This window comes from Lethenteron reissneri, chromosome 19, assembly GCF_015708825.2.
Source record: "Lethenteron reissneri isolate LAM-NWPU_2019-01 chromosome 19, ASM1570882v1, whole genome shotgun sequence".
Taxonomy (NCBI): domain Eukaryota; kingdom Metazoa; phylum Chordata; class Hyperoartia; order Petromyzontiformes; family Petromyzontidae; genus Lethenteron; species Lethenteron reissneri.
The window spans coordinates 991,613-1,007,474 of NC_083797.1; the positions used below are offsets into that span (position 1 = coordinate 991,613).

General features: G+C 56.4%; 1 protein-coding gene and 5 non-coding genes across 9 annotated transcripts; 1 reads left to right on the top strand and 5 right to left on the bottom strand.

Moving 5' to 3' along the window:
- The first annotated feature begins 425 nt into the window (after positions 1–425).
- Positions 426–10,189, top strand: LOC133344128 (armadillo repeat-containing protein 1-like). 4 transcript variants are annotated; one of them, XM_061554116.1, is made up of 7 exons: positions 426–1,213; positions 1,817–2,061; positions 2,494–2,585; positions 4,144–4,423; positions 4,677–4,793; positions 5,134–5,208; positions 7,762–10,189. In XM_061554116.1, the coding sequence occupies exons 2-7, from the start codon at positions 1,897–1,899 to the stop codon at positions 7,966–7,968; spliced, it is 936 nt and encodes a 311-aa protein (XP_061410100.1). In that variant the 5' UTR covers positions 426–1,213; positions 1,817–1,896; the 3' UTR covers positions 7,969–10,189. The 4 variants fall into 4 exon arrangements, with proteins under 4 accessions (XP_061410100.1, XP_061410101.1, XP_061410099.1 ...); XM_061554117.1 differs by having other exon boundaries at positions 426–986; XM_061554115.1 differs by having other exon boundaries at positions 426–2,061.
- A 557-nt stretch (positions 10,190–10,746) lies between these two features.
- Positions 10,747–10,819, bottom strand: TRNAR-ACG (transfer RNA arginine (anticodon ACG)). The gene has a single exon. It is a non-coding gene; the product is annotated as a tRNA-Arg (tRNA).
- Positions 10,820–12,145: 1,326 nt separating this feature from the next.
- TRNAR-ACG (transfer RNA arginine (anticodon ACG)) lies at positions 12,146–12,218 on the bottom strand. The gene has a single exon. It is a non-coding gene; the product is annotated as a tRNA-Arg (tRNA).
- A 1,315-nt stretch (positions 12,219–13,533) lies between these two features.
- On the bottom strand, positions 13,534–13,606 carry TRNAR-ACG (transfer RNA arginine (anticodon ACG)). The gene has a single exon. It is a non-coding gene; the product is annotated as a tRNA-Arg (tRNA).
- A 1,283-nt stretch (positions 13,607–14,889) lies between these two features.
- Positions 14,890–14,962, bottom strand: TRNAA-AGC (transfer RNA alanine (anticodon AGC)). Its single transcript has one exon. It is a non-coding gene; the product is annotated as a tRNA-Ala (tRNA).
- Positions 14,963–15,284: 322 nt separating this feature from the next.
- TRNAA-AGC (transfer RNA alanine (anticodon AGC)) lies at positions 15,285–15,357 on the bottom strand. Its single transcript has one exon. It is a non-coding gene; the product is annotated as a tRNA-Ala (tRNA).
- Between the last annotated feature and the right edge of the window lie 505 nt (positions 15,358–15,862).

Below are 15,862 nucleotides of genomic sequence, written 5' to 3' on the forward strand. Positions count from 1 at the left end.
GTGTAGACAACAGCTACATCATACTAATTTGTGGCCTTGTCTCACCAGTGTTAGACCAGAGGCAAACGGTCCTTGGATGTTTAACTCTCTGGCAGTTCATGAGCAATTGGTTCAAGCAACCTTGCCTCCACTGATGAGACACTGCATGTCGAAACCAGCCCTTGCCTATAAGCGATCTCTATGAGCGCCAGCGACTACTGTATGGCAGCCGATATCAACCTGCACAAGCTGGTTGCCTCAGGCTGCTGTGGGGTGACGCGATCGGCAAGCAGAGAGCACTGACCAGCGTGGTGAAGTATGGTCAAATAACCTCCCGAGTTTCACTCTCCGGGTTCAGCGGCCGCGCCGCCTTTGTCAGCTTCACCCGGTGTCATACCCCCACCCCCCTCCCTTTAAGCCCCCCCCCCCCCGATCAGGCGCTCAATGCCCGAGCCTAATTACCATAACAATGACAATCATAACAAAGGGACAGCACAAAAGATCTCCTCCCTCCGCAATGGGGCCACGTCACACGATGGCCATCTCAGCGGAGCAGGCACGGAGAGGGACCTCTGCATCAGAGAGACGCCGCCCGCCCGATTGGTGGCGCGTTCGACTTCGCACTGACGGCCGGCATCCCGGCCCTGCCCGCCTACCACCCGACTCACTGTCATTCATTCATTCGTTCACTAAATCGGTCATTCATTTATTCATTCATTTGTCCAGCCAGTCGCTTGCTCACGCGCACGCTCACTCACCCATCCCACCCATCGCGGTAAGCGCCCCGTCCCTTATCTTTCGCTCTTGTTTTCTCGTTCTCCCGTCCCGCTCCGGGAGGCGGGAGCTGGAGCTGGAGGAGGAGGAGAGACGCGAGGGTGATGCTGCGACCTCCCCCACGGCCACGCTCCCAACCTCGCCCCACGCTCCCACCCCGCGTCGCGCTCCGTTCGCGACGCCGCGTTCGCGGAGGAGAGAGCGCGTGACCGCCTCTCGCGACGCGACACGAGGTGCGACGCGTGCTCACGGCCCACAGCGAGACGGGTGACCGCGCGTGTGTGCGGCGAGTGAGTGTGAGTGTGTCGACTCAGCCTCGCACGAGTGCCTGCTGCGGTGTGCGAACATCGCCGCTAGGGAGACAAAGGCAGCCGGGCGTGGTGCTGTCCACCCACCCCCTCCTGTGCCGTGCCGGCCTTCATAGGTGCTACTCGCTAACAGCACTTGCCCAAACCGTCCGGTAAGGCTATACGGGGGATCTTTGTCTTTGTTGTGTGTGGCATTGGCTATTACACAACACACACGCCCTGTGTATTTAAATAACCAGCACTGGCTGCATGGGCCTTGATTTCTGTACTTACACATGGATACACGGTGGCGCGTATGGACTGTGTGTGTACACCTTTGTGGATTCTGGCCGTCCCCTAGGTCGGCTCAGCCTCAAATGAGTACGTGGTTACGACGTCAAAAAATCGCCGCTAGGGCGAACACATCCGTTGAATCGGTCCTGGGCAATCTTCTACGTCGACTTAGCCTCAAATGGGTACCTACTGTGCTGTGTGTACACGGCAGCTGCGGGGGAGACAAAGGTGGTGCTAGTCACACGGCACCGTCGGCTACGTACGGTGCGAAAGAAGTTCAACATACATGCGAGCACCTTCGTAGGAGCTCGCTAAACAGCACTTGCCCCACCAGGGCAAGAGCCTACACAGGTGATGTTTGTCTTTATACGGTAATTCGCTATTACACACGCAGCGCGAATACGATTAGCCGGTGCCGCATTGGTGGTGATGCGTTTGTTGTGTATCCGTGTGTTCATGCGATGGCGGGAGCGGTGGCGCAGCGGTTAGCGCGACACACCAACGAATCTTGCTACGCGAGCGGGTGAGGGCGAGCGGGTGAGGAGGAGGCGGCGGGTGGACGATGGTGGACAGCCCTGACCCCTGCGAGGTGGCCGCGCGGCTCCGCGAACTCGCGTCCGACCCGCGGCTCCGCGCGGCCGTCGCGCGCGAGCACGGCGGCTGCCTGCCGGGCCTCGTGATGCTGCTCGACCAGCCCGGGCCGGAGGTGGTGACCACCGCGCTGCAGGTGTCCACCACCACCACGTCCACCGCCACCATCGCGTCCACCACCACCACGTCCACCACCACGTCCACCACCACCATCGCGTCCACCACCACCACGTCCACCGCCACCATCGCGTCCACCACCACCACGTCCACCACCACCGCGTCCTCCACCGCTATTACGTCCTCCTCCGGAAAAACAGCCACCGGCACAACTAAAATCACCACCGTGATTGTCAGCATACCCACCACCACGAACCATAACCACTACCGCTGCAACCACCGTCACAAGGGACCACCACCACCACGTCCACCACCACCACGTCCACCACCACCACGTCCACCACCACCACCACGTCCTCCACCACCACCACCACGTCCACCACCACCACAGCACCACCACCACCACCACAGCACCACCGTGGTGGCTGAGTGTGGTTGTCGCGGTGCGCAGGCGCTGCGCTACCTGGCCGAGTGCGTGGACAGCCGCGGCCGCATGATGAGCGAGCTGGGCCTCATGGTCAGCCTGCAGCACATCGCTGACAGGTGCCCTCACCCCCCCTCACCACCACCCTCGCCTCCTCACCCTCACCCCCTCACTCCCTCACCCCCTAACCCCGTCACCCCCTCACCGCCTCACCCCCTCACCCCTCACCCCCTCGCCCCCTCACCCCCTAACCCCGTCACCCCCTCACCGCCTCACCCCCTCACCCCCTCACCCACTCACCCCCTCACCCCCTCACCGCCTCACCCCCTCACCCCCTAACCCCGTCACCCCCTCACCGCCTCACCTCCTCACCCCCTCACCCTTCACCGCCTCGCCCCCTCACCCCCTCACCCCTCACCCCTCACCCCCTAACCCCGTCACCCCCTCACCGCCTCACCCCCTCACCCCTCACCCCCTCACCCCTCACCCCCTCACCGCCTCACCCCCTCACCCCTCACCCCTTCACCCACTCACCCCCTCACCCCTCACCGCCTCACCCCCTCACCCCCTAACCCCGTCACCCCCTCACCGCCTCACCCCCTCACCCCCTCACCCACTCACCCACTCACCCCCTCACCCCCTCACCGCCTCACCCCCTCACCCCCTCGCCCACTCACCCCCTCACCCACTGACCCCCTCACCCACTCACCCCCTCACCCCCTCACCCACTCACCCACTCACCCCCTCACCCCCTCACCGCCTCACCCCCTCACCCCCTCGCCCACTCACCCCCTCACCCACTGACCCCCTCACCCACTTACCCCCTCACCCCCTCGCCCACTCACCCCCTCACCCCCTCACCCCCTCACCCCCTCGCCCCCTCGCCCCCTCGCCCACTCACCCCCTCACCCCCTCACCCCCTCGCCCACTCACCCCCTCACCCCCTCACCCACTCACCCCCTCACCCACTCACCCCCTCACCCCCTCACCCCCTCACCCCCTCACCCCCTAACCCCGTCACCCCGTCACCCCGTCACCCCCTCACCCCCTCACCCCCTCGCCCCCTCACCCCTCACCCCCTAACCCCGTCACCCCTCGCCTCCTCACCCCCTCACCCTCACCCCTTCACCCTCGTACCCTAACCCCCGTCCTCTCACCCCCTCACTTCCCATCCTATAACCCCTGACCCCTCACCCTATGACCCTCCTTCACCCTGTGAATCTCTGGGGGTCAGCCCACGTAGTAATCGCGCCAAATTTAACCGTGAAATCTCTCAATGACACAACGGGTCAATCCCGGGTTGTCGAGCCTCCCCCCTCCTTGCGTTCCGCGTTATAACGGGCTGCACGTTCCGCGTTATAACGGGCTGCACGTTCCGCGTTATACCGGGCTGCACGTTCCGCGTTATAACGGGCTGCACGTTCCGCGTTTTGCGAAAAGTGTCCCCCCATGGAAAAACCGCGCCATAGCGAAAACGCGTTCTAGTGTGTAGTGTATAAATGTTGCACTTCTTTTGCACCGTACGTAACCACCCGCGCTAATCGGAGGTGCTGCGTGAACACTGCCACGCGTTAAGCGGGGAGTTGGCAGAGTGAGGGGATCCCTCCGAGGGTGACTGGCGGTGAGGACGACGACGTGAGATGGTCGATCACAAACCCCGCCCCCCCCCCCCAACAGGACCGACTTCCCACCGGAGACGCGCTCGCTCGCCACGGAGATCTACGATCTGCTGAGTCGCTGGGACGGGGCCGAGGAGGAGCCCCCCCCCACGAGCCCGCCCCCCCCGTCGGCCGCGGTGGGGGGGGGCGGCGGTGCGGGCCCCCCCCCCGAGGGGGCGGTGGGTCTCGGCGAGGCGGCGCCGGGGGCCGCGAGGCGCCGCCGCGCCCGCCCCTTCCTGGGCAGCACCAACAAGCGCGCCAGGACGGTGACGCTGCACATCGACGGGCTCACCGACGTCGTGAGGACCCCCCACGACTCCCTCGCCCCGCCCCCCCGCCCCTCAGCTACTCTCTGCCGCCCAACCCCCCCCCCCCCACCACAGTTGTTTTTGCGCCGATTGCTGTTTGGTTATTTCTACTTTGCCTCCTGTCGTTGACGCAGCCACGCGAGGCGTCCGTACCCCGGTCGCTCGCACGGTCGCGGAGACTCACGCCGAGTCGTGACGCCCCCCCTCCCTTCCCTGCCCCCTCCCCTGCCCCCCCAACCCCAAGGAGCGCCGAGCGCGCTGCGAGGAGGCTCTCCTCACCGTGCGGGGCGTCATCAGCTTCACCTTCCAGATGCACGCACAGAGGTGCATCGTGCGCATGCGCGCCGACCTCAAACCCGAGGTCAGGGTCACCCCCCCCGGCCCCCCTCTCCCTCCTGCATCGCTCCCCACCCTCCTTCCCTCCCCTCCCTCCCTCCCTCCCTCCCTCCCTATCCACCCTCCCTCACGGTACCACCAGCAACACAGCCATGCAGCCCCCCCCCCCGAAATGTCTTATATCCTATCATTCCGTTAATACCGAAACCTGCGCCCCCTCCTCTTGACTCCCACATGCCCCGTACCCTCTGTGTGCCCCCCACGTGCCACCACCACGCCCCCCCCCCCCGCGTGCCTCCCACGTGGCCCTCCCCCGTGCCCCCCACGTGGCCCTGCCCCGTGCCCCCCACGTGCCCCCCCCCCAGTGTCTCGCCACTGCGATCGCCACCACTCAGCTCATGGCGGCGCAGCAGGTGGTGAAGAACGAAGCGGGGGAGGAGGTGAGGTCACACTCACCATCCTCACCACACATCCTCACCACACACCACTCACCACACATCCTCACCACACACCACTCACCACACATCCTCACCACACACCACTCACCACACATCCTCACCACACACCACTCACCACACATCCTCACTACACACCACTCACCACACATCCTCACCACACACCACTGACCACACATCCTCACCACACACCACTCACCACACATCCTCACACACCACTCACCACACATCTCACCACACATCACTCACACATCTCACACACACTCACCACACATCCTCACCACACACCACTCACCACACATCCTCACCACACACCACTCACCACACATCCTCACCACACACCACTCACCACACATCCTCACCACACACCACTCACCACACATCCTCACCACACACCACTCACCACACATCCTCATCACACACCACTCACCACACATCCTCACCACACACCACTCACCACACATCCTCACCACACACCACTCACCACACATCCTCACCACACATCCTCACCACACACCACTCACCACACATCCTCACCACACATCCTCACCACACACCACTCACCACACATCCTCACCACACACCACTCACCACACATCCTCACCACACATCCTCACCACACACCACTCACCACACATCCTCACCACACATCCTCACCACACACCACTCACCACACATCCTCACCACACATCCTCACCACACATCCTCACCACACACCACTCACCACACATCCTAACCACACATCCTCACCACACATCCTCACCACACACCACTCACCACACATCCTCACCACACATCCTCACCACACATCCTCACCACACACCACTCACCACACACCACTCACCACACACCACTCACCACATATCCTCACCAAACATCCTCACCACACACCACTCACCACACACCACTCACCACACACCACTCACCACACATCCTCACCACACATCCTCACCACACCACTCATCACACCACTCACCAAACATCCTCACCACACACCACTCACCACACATCCTCACCACACATCCTCACCACACATCCTCACCACACACCACTCACCACACACCACTCACCACACTACCTCACCACACCACTCACCACACATCCTCACCACACATCCTCACCACACATCCTCACCACACACCACTCACCACACATCCTCACCACACATCCTCACCACACACCACTCACCACACACCACTCACCACACTACCTCACCACACCACTCACCACACATCCTCACCACACATCCTCACCACACATCCTCACCACACATCCTCACCACACACCACTCACCACACTACCTCACCACACCACTCACCACACATCCTCACCACACATCCTTACCACACATCCTCACCACACATCCTCACCACACACCACTCACCACACATCTTCACCACACATCCTCACCACACACCACTCACCACACACCACTCACCACACTACCTCACCACACCACTCACCACATATCCTCACCACAATCCTCACCACACATCCTCACCACACATCCTCACCACACATCCTCACCACACATCTTCACCACACTTCCTCACCACACATCCTCACCACACATCCTCACCACACATCTTCACCACACATCCTCACCACATATCCTCACCACACATCCTCACCACACATCTTCACCACACTTCCTCACCACACATCCTCACCACACATCCTCACCACACATCCTCACCACACTTCCTCACCACACATCTTCACCACACATCCTCACCACACTTCCTCACCACACATCCTCACCACACATCCTCACCACACATCCTCACCACACATCTTCACCACACACCACTCACCACACATCCTCACCACACATCCTCACCACACACCACTCACCACACATCCTCACCACACATCCTCACCACACATCTTCACCACACACCACTCACCACACATCCTCACCACACATCCTCACCACACACCACTCACCACACATCCTCACCACACATCCTCACCACACATCTTCACCACACACCACTCACCACACATCCTCACCACACATCCTCACCATACACCACTCACCACACATCCTCACCACACACCACTCACCACACACCACTCACCACACACCACTCACCACACATCCTCACCACAATCCTCACCACACATCCTCACCACACACCACTCACCACACACCACTCACCACACACCACTCACCACACATCCTCACCACATATCCTCACCACACATCCTCACCACACACCACTCACCACACACCACTCACCACACACCACTCACCACACATCCTCACCACAATCCTCACCACACATCCTCACCACACCCCACTCACCACTCACCACACGCCCAAACTCGCTTTGAACTTCAATCGGTCAGCTCATCACTCGCCCCCCTCCTCTCCCCACCCCACGCCCCCCTAAGACTTAAAACCCCATTCTAACAACCGCACGCATACACACACACGCACAGCGTACACCCACACACACACACAGCGCACACACACGCGGGTGCTGTGGAGGCTGCTGAGCTGTTCCGCTGCTGCCCGTCTTTGACGCATTCCAGATCCTCGCTCCGCTGAGCTCCGGTCCGGGCGGTGGCGGCGCCGGCGGCTCCGCTCCGGGTTTTCCCGACTACCTCCCCGAAGACGAGGACGAGGAGGGGGAGGCGACCCCCCGCGAGGCCGTCTCGCGGGGGGGGGCGTCTCACGGGGCCGGGGGGGGCTGGCTCAGCTCCGCCGTCAGCTTCTTCTCGAGGTCCTTCTACTGGTGATGCCCCCGGTGGCAGGCGGGCGGTGGAGTCGTGGGCAGGGTGCAGGAAGAGGGGGGCCCGGCCATCGCGAGCACGGCGCGGTACACGGCTCCATCTCGACCAGGGCGGCACACCACGTCGAGTATACTCTACGGGCTGCGGCTATCGGCTGGCACGCCCCGCCCGGCGGCCTCCAGTGGGAGGTCACGGCCCGGTTCATCCCCCCGACTGCGCGGGCATCCGAACGTTCGCCTGACCCCTGGCGCGTCACGTGATATATTTTTTGCCGAGATATAAATAAAAATGTCAACCGCCCTCTCCGCTGGCACCACGGCTACCACCGCTACCACCGCCACTACCACCACCACAGCCACCACTGCTACCACCACCACTGCCACCACCACCACCGCCACCACCACCACCGCCACCACCGCTACCACCACCACTGCTACCACTGCCACCGCCACCACCGCCACCACCACCACCACCGCCACCACCGCTACCACTGCCACCGCCACCACCGCTACCACTGCCACCACCGCCACCACCGCTACCACCACCACTGCCACCACCACCACCATCGCTACCACTGCCACCGCCGCCGCCACCCTTCGGGTGACCGCCCCAATTCGCCGTACCCGAGGGCCGGCTCTGGTCAATCAGAGACTCGTGAGAGGAGAGGCAGGCGTCCGGTCGAGTCCAGTGCAACGAGGTTCCCCTGCGTTGCTCACCGACGATGCCGTTCCTTTCCCGCCCGAGACCCCCCGCTGCGTTGCCGGAGTGCTGTCAATCGCGCGGCGCGACGTCCGACATTCCGCGCCCATGCCACCAAGAGGCTCGAAGAATCCTTCCCACTTGGTGCAGAGGGTGGGGCCACGGCCGCCTCTGGAGAGCGGTAGAACCTGGATTCGAATCCCAGACATAAATCTAGCCGGGTGGGTGCCACTGGTGGTGGTGGGGGTGGCGACGCAGCTGCACGTGGCGTGGCCTGCGATGCAGCGCTGTGGCGGCAGCATCAGCGAGGGTTGGTGGATCACCGCACGCACAGATGTTGTGGAACTCCCTTCCTCTGGGCAGTCGAGGAGGTGCCCAACCCTGGCTCGCTAGGAGAAGGCGGTACAGAAACGTGTGGAGTAATATCCATCTGTTTCCATATGTATGGGGATAGAGTGCTGGTCCCGCTCGCACAACGTGGGTTTCCTCCCACGTCTATTAATTGGCCGATACCACCTTCATACACAGAGGACCGCGAAGCTTGGGGGGCAATAATCGGTAGCGCCGGCTCCTCGTCACCGCGTGGCTGCTGCTGCTGCTGCTGCCTTCCTGCTCCTCGTCTGTGGTTCCTCCTCCTCCTGGCACCTCCGAGTCGCCCCCCCCCCTCGCTCTCTGTCTCTCCGCGTCGCCATCTCCTCTCCACGAGATCGCCGATCGGACTCTGTGCGGGGGTGGCGGTGCGGCGTGACGGTCCTCCCAGCCACCAACGGAACGCGTTCTGTTTTTAAAGTGTGAACTTGGAATCAGGTTTCACGTCACGTCCGTCACTGTGTCCTCGCTCTAACGCGCACAACCCCCGGGGCCTACGGCTTTGTGAGGCGCGGCCACGGACTAGATATATGAATCCAAATATACATTTGTGTAAAACTACAATGGTCAACCTTGTTGCTGTACGAGTGCCGTAGGTTATGAGAATGCGTAACAATGCCCAATGCTGCTGAAAACGCACAGAATGCACAAGCGTTGTATCTGCTCAGGAAAGGAATCTTCTGTGCTTCGCATCTCCTGCGCACTTACGGTGTAATCTTCCGCTTGTGTGTCCTACATCTCTCCCACATTGTCTACGACATCTCTCTCACCTTGTGTGTCCTACGTCTCTCACCTTGTGTGTCCTACTTCTCTCTGACCTTGTGTGTCCTACTTCTCTCTGACCTTGTGTGTCCTACATCTCTCCCACATTGTCTACGACATCTCTCTCACCTTGTGTGTGTGCTACGTCTCTCACCTTGTGTGTTCTACATCTCTCTGACCTTGTGTGTGCTACATCTCTCACCTTGTGTGTGTGCTACATCTCTCTGATCTTGTGTGTGCTACAGCGTTCACGGCACCTGCTTTTGGACACCGTCACCTTTTGCCAAATAGGTTATGGCGTTTAATTATTTATTTACGTTAACTCGCTCGCCTTAAATGTGTGTGTATGTCTGTGTGTGTGGATAGATGAGAATTAAAGCACCCGTAATGCATTGTCCATTTGTGTTTGTGTCTGGGTCTTGTAACTGGTTGGTGGTGGCGTTACACACTCCCCAGTTCACAATCAAAATCTTTCTGGAGAATATTGATTGAGGCTGGAGGAGGAATCCGATGAGCTATGAAGATCTTGTTCACAGATGTCCAGTAGGGGGCATCGGGTCAGAACGTTACAACAACAAACAATTCCGAACACGATAGGAGTGCAAGGTTTATGAAAGTTTAAAAAATCAATTAAAAAATAGAAAAATAAATAGAAAACAAAACTATGTTTTTTCTCACCAGGTAAGGCCCACTGAGCCGTTCGCTTCATTTTCAGAAACGACCTGGTCTCTCCCCCTTCATCAGCAATTATCCAACCGGGTTTTGGGATTCGCCTTGGAGCAAGCGGCTGTGTCATGAGGCACACGCTTACACAGTCAATGTCGCTTGCCTGACGTTCGATTGAACTGTTCAGAATTTGCAAGCTGAGCTGGGTGTGTTTCAAAATTGTGAGATTCGTTAAGTTTTTCAACAGCTGCGGAATGCAGTAAATAAAAAAATATTATTTAAAAAAATCGAGCCTGGCAGGAGTCGAACCTACAATCTTCTGATCCGTAGTCAGACGCGTTATCCATTGCGCCACAGGCCCCACGTGGCTCCCTGCTACCAGAGACGAACTTATACCGCTACCTCCCCGTTACTCCAACCACCAATCAGATGTCTCACAGCTGTGGCTCAAGCGGCGAGCAACCAACAGCACTATCGTCAGAATCGTAATGAGAGTTCACGGAGTTAACAGTGTTTCTTGAATTGAGCGAAGTTGTTGTGGTTGTTACTGTCAGAGCTTGCTTGGAGGGTAAAGAGACAATGATGATGGGAGGAAGGAATTTCAACATTCCAGAATATCGAATTAAAAAATAAAAATTGCACCTCAGCATCGTAATTATGATGGCTCGTTGTAATACATTTTTCTCAAAATTTCATTTTCTGGCCCCAAAAAATATTTACAAATTAGCACAAAATAATTTTCCCCGATCATAATTCTACAAACTAAATCATATATATTTTTACCAGGCTCACTACAGTGCACGTGGTTGTCTGTAATGCAGCGCAGTGGAGGAAGCAACGAGTGGGTGTATGGCTCACACCGAGATGTCGTCTTCCTCTCTTGCTGTGGGCGTCGGGCAGGAGCCAGACCCTGGCTCGCCAGGAGACGGCGCTGCAGCAAAACGTGGAATTGTCACCAACGGCTCAATATGTGTGGGATAGCGCGTTGCCCCCTCGCACGCGTCGCTTTTACTACGGGTGCTTCGGTGTCCCAAGCCACACGCATGAACCACTCATTGGCTGAAAATATTCATACGTAGAGGACCGCAGAGCGTGGGTAATTATTGACGACACTGGCTCACCGCGTGGATGATGAATGAAGACCCATTAATAAATACTCTCCGTAGCATGATTAATTTAAATATGTCAATGACGAGAGATAATGGATATTTATGGGTTATCATGGGGTTGGTTGGAGAAGCTTAAACCGTGAAATGTGACGGATATGTTCTAACTGCGCACATCCCTGCAGTCAACCCGCTGCTGGATGAAGGCCTGCCGCGCCACAGCGCTGCGCAGTGTGGACTGGTGAAGGCTGGCAGCGGCCTCGACGTGGGGACAATAGTACCGTCTAACAATAGTACTGCCTAACAATAGTACTGTCTAACAATAGTACTGCATAACAATAGTACCGTATCACAATAGTACCGTTTAACAAAAGTACCGTCTAACAAAAGTCTTACAATGGGCTTTACTCTGCACTGCCCTCTGCTGTCTGCTACAAGAGTGAACAAAGTTGTAACCATGAATCGATACATTTTGACATTTAAAACAAACAAAAAATATCGACGTAATAGCAAAGCTCGACTTATGTTTGTGGTTCATTAGGTTTTCCAATTGCCGCGGAATTTGTTGAAAAAAAAAATGTCGAGCCTGGCAGGAGTCGAACCTACAATCTTCTGATCCGTAGTCAGACGCGTTATCCATTGCGCCACAGGCCCCACGTGACTCACAGAGACGAACTTATACCGTTACCTTTCCGTTACTCCAACCACAAATCAGTTTCTCACAGCTATGGCACAAGCGGCTAGTAACCAACAGCACTATCGTCAGAATCGTAACGAGAGTTCACGGAGTTAACAGTGTTTCTTGAATTGAGCGAAGTTGTTGTGGTTGTTACTGGCAGAGCTTGCTTGGAGGGTAAAGAGACAATGATGATGGGAGGAAGGAATTTCAACATTCCAGAATATCGAATTAAAAAATAAAAATTGCACCTCAGCATCGTAATTATGATGGCTCGTTGTAATACATTTTTCTCAAAATTTCATTTTCTAGCCCAAAAAACATTTACAAATTAGCACAAAATAATTTTCCCCGATCATAATTCTACAAACTAAATCATATATATTTTTACCAGGCTCACTACAGTGCACGTGGTTGTCTGTAATGCAGCGCAGTGGAGGAAGCAACGAGTGGGTTGTGTGGCTCACACCGAGATGTCGTCTTCCTCTCTTGCTGTGGGCGTCGGGCAGGAGCCAGACCCTGGCTCGCCAGGAGACGGCGCTGCAGCAAAACGTGGAATTGTCTCCAACAGCTCAATATGTGTGGGATAGCGCGTTGCCCCCTCGCACGCGTCGCTTTTACTACGCGTGCTTCGGTGTCCCAAGCCACGCGCATGAACCACTCATTGGCTGAAAATATTCATACGTAGAAGACCGCAGAGCGTGGGTAATTATTGACGACACTGGCTCACCGCGTGGATGATGAATGAAGACCCATTAATAAATACTGTCCGTAGCATGGTCAATTTAAATATGTCAATGGCGAGAGATAATGGATATTTATGGGATATCACGGGGTTGGTTGGAGAAGCTTAAACCGTGAAATGTGACGGATATGTTCTAACTGCGCACATCCCTGCAGTCAACCCGCTGCTGGATGAAGGCCTGCCGCGCCACAGCGCTGGGCCGTGTGGACTGGTGAAAGCTGGCAGCGGCCTCGACGTGGGGACAATAGTACCGTCTAACAATAGTACTGTCTAACAATAGTACCGTCTAACAATAGTACTGTCTAACAATAGTACCGTCTAACAATAGTACCGTCTAACAATAGTACCGTCTAACAAGTCTTACTCTACACTGCCCTCTGCTGTCTGCCACAAGAGTAGTCAAAGTTGTAACCATTAATCGATACATTTTCACATTAAAAACAAAAATTATATACGCAATAATACAGCTCGACTTATATTTGTGCTTCGTCAGGTATTTCAATTGCCGCGGAATTCATTGAAATGCAAAAAAAAATGAAAAAAAATCTCGAGCCTGGCAGGAGTCGAACCTACAATCTTCTGATCCGTAGTCAGACGCGTTATCCATTGCGCCACAGGCCCCACGTGACTCCCTGCTACCAGAGACGAACTTATACCGCTACCTCCCCGTTACTCCAACCACCAATCAGATTTCTCACAGCTGTGGCTCAAGCGGCCAGCAACCAACAGCACTATCGTCAGGGTCGTAATAAGATAACGAAGTTAACCGTGTTTCTTGACTTAAAATAAAACATGCTTCAAATCGCTTTAAACTATTGTGATTGTCGTATTTAATGTGGCGCTGCACTCTGATGTTGTAGGAGAAAACATAAAAAAGTCTATTTAATTAAGTAGAACATGTTGTCTATATTTATTTAAAGTTGCGCATTTTGATGTGACGTCACATTTCTCAAACCCCCTCCCCTCGCCACACATCGTCACAAGTGTCTGACCCCCCCCCCCCACCCCTAGGATGCGTGACGTCATTTATGGACGGCCCCAAAGTCATTCGTCCGGTGGGGTAAAGTGTGGGTAACTGCCCACCTCCTTCCGACTCTATAACAACCTGGAAGCGGGGGGTAGGGACGTGGGGGCGGTCCCGTTACAGAACAGTATTCTGAACCGGTTTAACCGAAGCTTACAATACCGGTTACCGGTTAACAGTGGCCAGCAGAGGGCAGCACCGGCCCCTGCAGCCCGACCTGGGTCGGGATCGTGAAATGGCCGAGAGGGTGGCGACTTCGCCGCCTCGACCACCCCGAGCGAGGGTCCCGGTCCCAGCAGCGCTCATGCGGAGACCCCCGTGGGCTCGCGGCTCGCGTGAGGACGACAGCCATCGTTCAGGGTCACGGGTCGAGCTGAGGTCATCGTTCAGGGTCACGGGTCGAGCTGAGGTGATCGTTCAGGGTCACGGGTCGAGCTGAGGTCATCGTTCAGGGTCACGGGTCGAGCTGAGGTCAGGGTTTGGAGAGTGATCGAGCATTTCGCAGGTTTAGGGACAACAAACAACAACGACGACTCGACACATTCGTCAATAGCAGCGAGGCCTTACATACTAAACATTTAAGTTGACGTTTCGGGCACTGGCCCTGCTTCATAGCACATCGGTGCTCAAGGTGTCATTGACGCACGGGGCTGAGTGTTTTATTGCGAACTGCGCCACAGCCAAAGCGGCGGCAGCAGTGGGAGTGTCACGAACATCGCGATGAGTGTCACGTTATACATAACGTCTTGTCGTTCGTGCAAATTGCATCTCTCAGCAAGCGCCGAGGAGGAACCGCCTAAAAAGACAAAGGCGGCATGCAGCAGCAGCCAAATGTGAAACACGTGTCGCCTTACATTTCATAAAATAAATAAAATCATCGTGGAGGATGCGGGCATCGATCCCGCTACCTCTCGCATGCTAAGCGAGCGCTCTACCATCTGAGCTAATCCCCCAGCCGTGAAGCGGTGGGGGAAGGAGTTGAGAAGACATTTTATAACAATGATTGTAGAAATACAGCGACATTGAAGAAGTGGGAGTTGCGAATGCAGAAGACTGACGCGGTACATTTGATGTTTACATTTGTGCTCCTACTCATTTGATTCCTTCATGAGATTCATATTTATATCCTCGATAAGACATACATAATTTAATCACAATACATATTGTCTTGACATGTGATTATCATTACGACATGAACATTGGATGACGGAGCGCAATGGGTTTCTCTGCTCGCGAATTTATAAACGTGGTTTAATAAAAAAAATATTGTCTGCGTGGAGGATGCGGGCATCGATCCCGCTACCTCTCGCATGCTAAGCGAGCGCTCTACCATCTGAGCTAATCCCCCAGACACGAGGCGGGAGCGCGTGGGGCCTCTCCCTTCTCATTCTTCTGCCCACGGGTTCACACGACCACGTGGCCAGTCCGTGGTGAGCGGTGGCGTCCTAACCCAGCGACCTCAATTTAATTCCCAACCTAACGGCTGTGGCAAGCAATTTCCTCCTCTAGGTCGACTCAACCTTAAACAAGTGTTTGGGGTGGCGTGTAAAATATCAACACTGGGGAGACAAAGGCGGCCGGACTTGTTACTGGCGACACAACCACCCTCGTGTGCGAGCAACACTTGCCCCGACAAGTCTGTACAACCACATGGGTGATCTTTGTCTTTGTTTTGAGTGTCTATTTATCAATGTATGTGTGGTGTATGTGTGTATTATATGTATGCGTGTTAATGTGTATTGTGTGAAGGACGCTACTGGGCAGTTGGAGGCAGTCGCCCTCCAACAACAACGGAGGGCGGAGGAGCGACGCTCACAACAACGAGCGGAGCGCCGGGTGGCTAAAGCACAGCA

Excerpts from the sequence above, each read along its gene's own strand:
- LOC133344128 (XM_061554115.1), top strand. The coding sequence starts at position 1,897 with ATGGTGGACAGCCCTGACCCCTGCGAGGTGGCCGCGCGGCTCCGCGAA. Across the intron at positions 4,424-4,676 it reads TCGACGGGCTCACCGACGTC|GAGCGCCGAGCGCGCTGCGA; the intron begins GTGAGGACCCCC and ends CCCAACCCCAAG. Across the intron at positions 4,794-5,133 it reads GCGCCGACCTCAAACCCGAG|TGTCTCGCCACTGCGATCGC; the intron begins GTCAGGGTCACC and ends CCCCCCCCCCAG.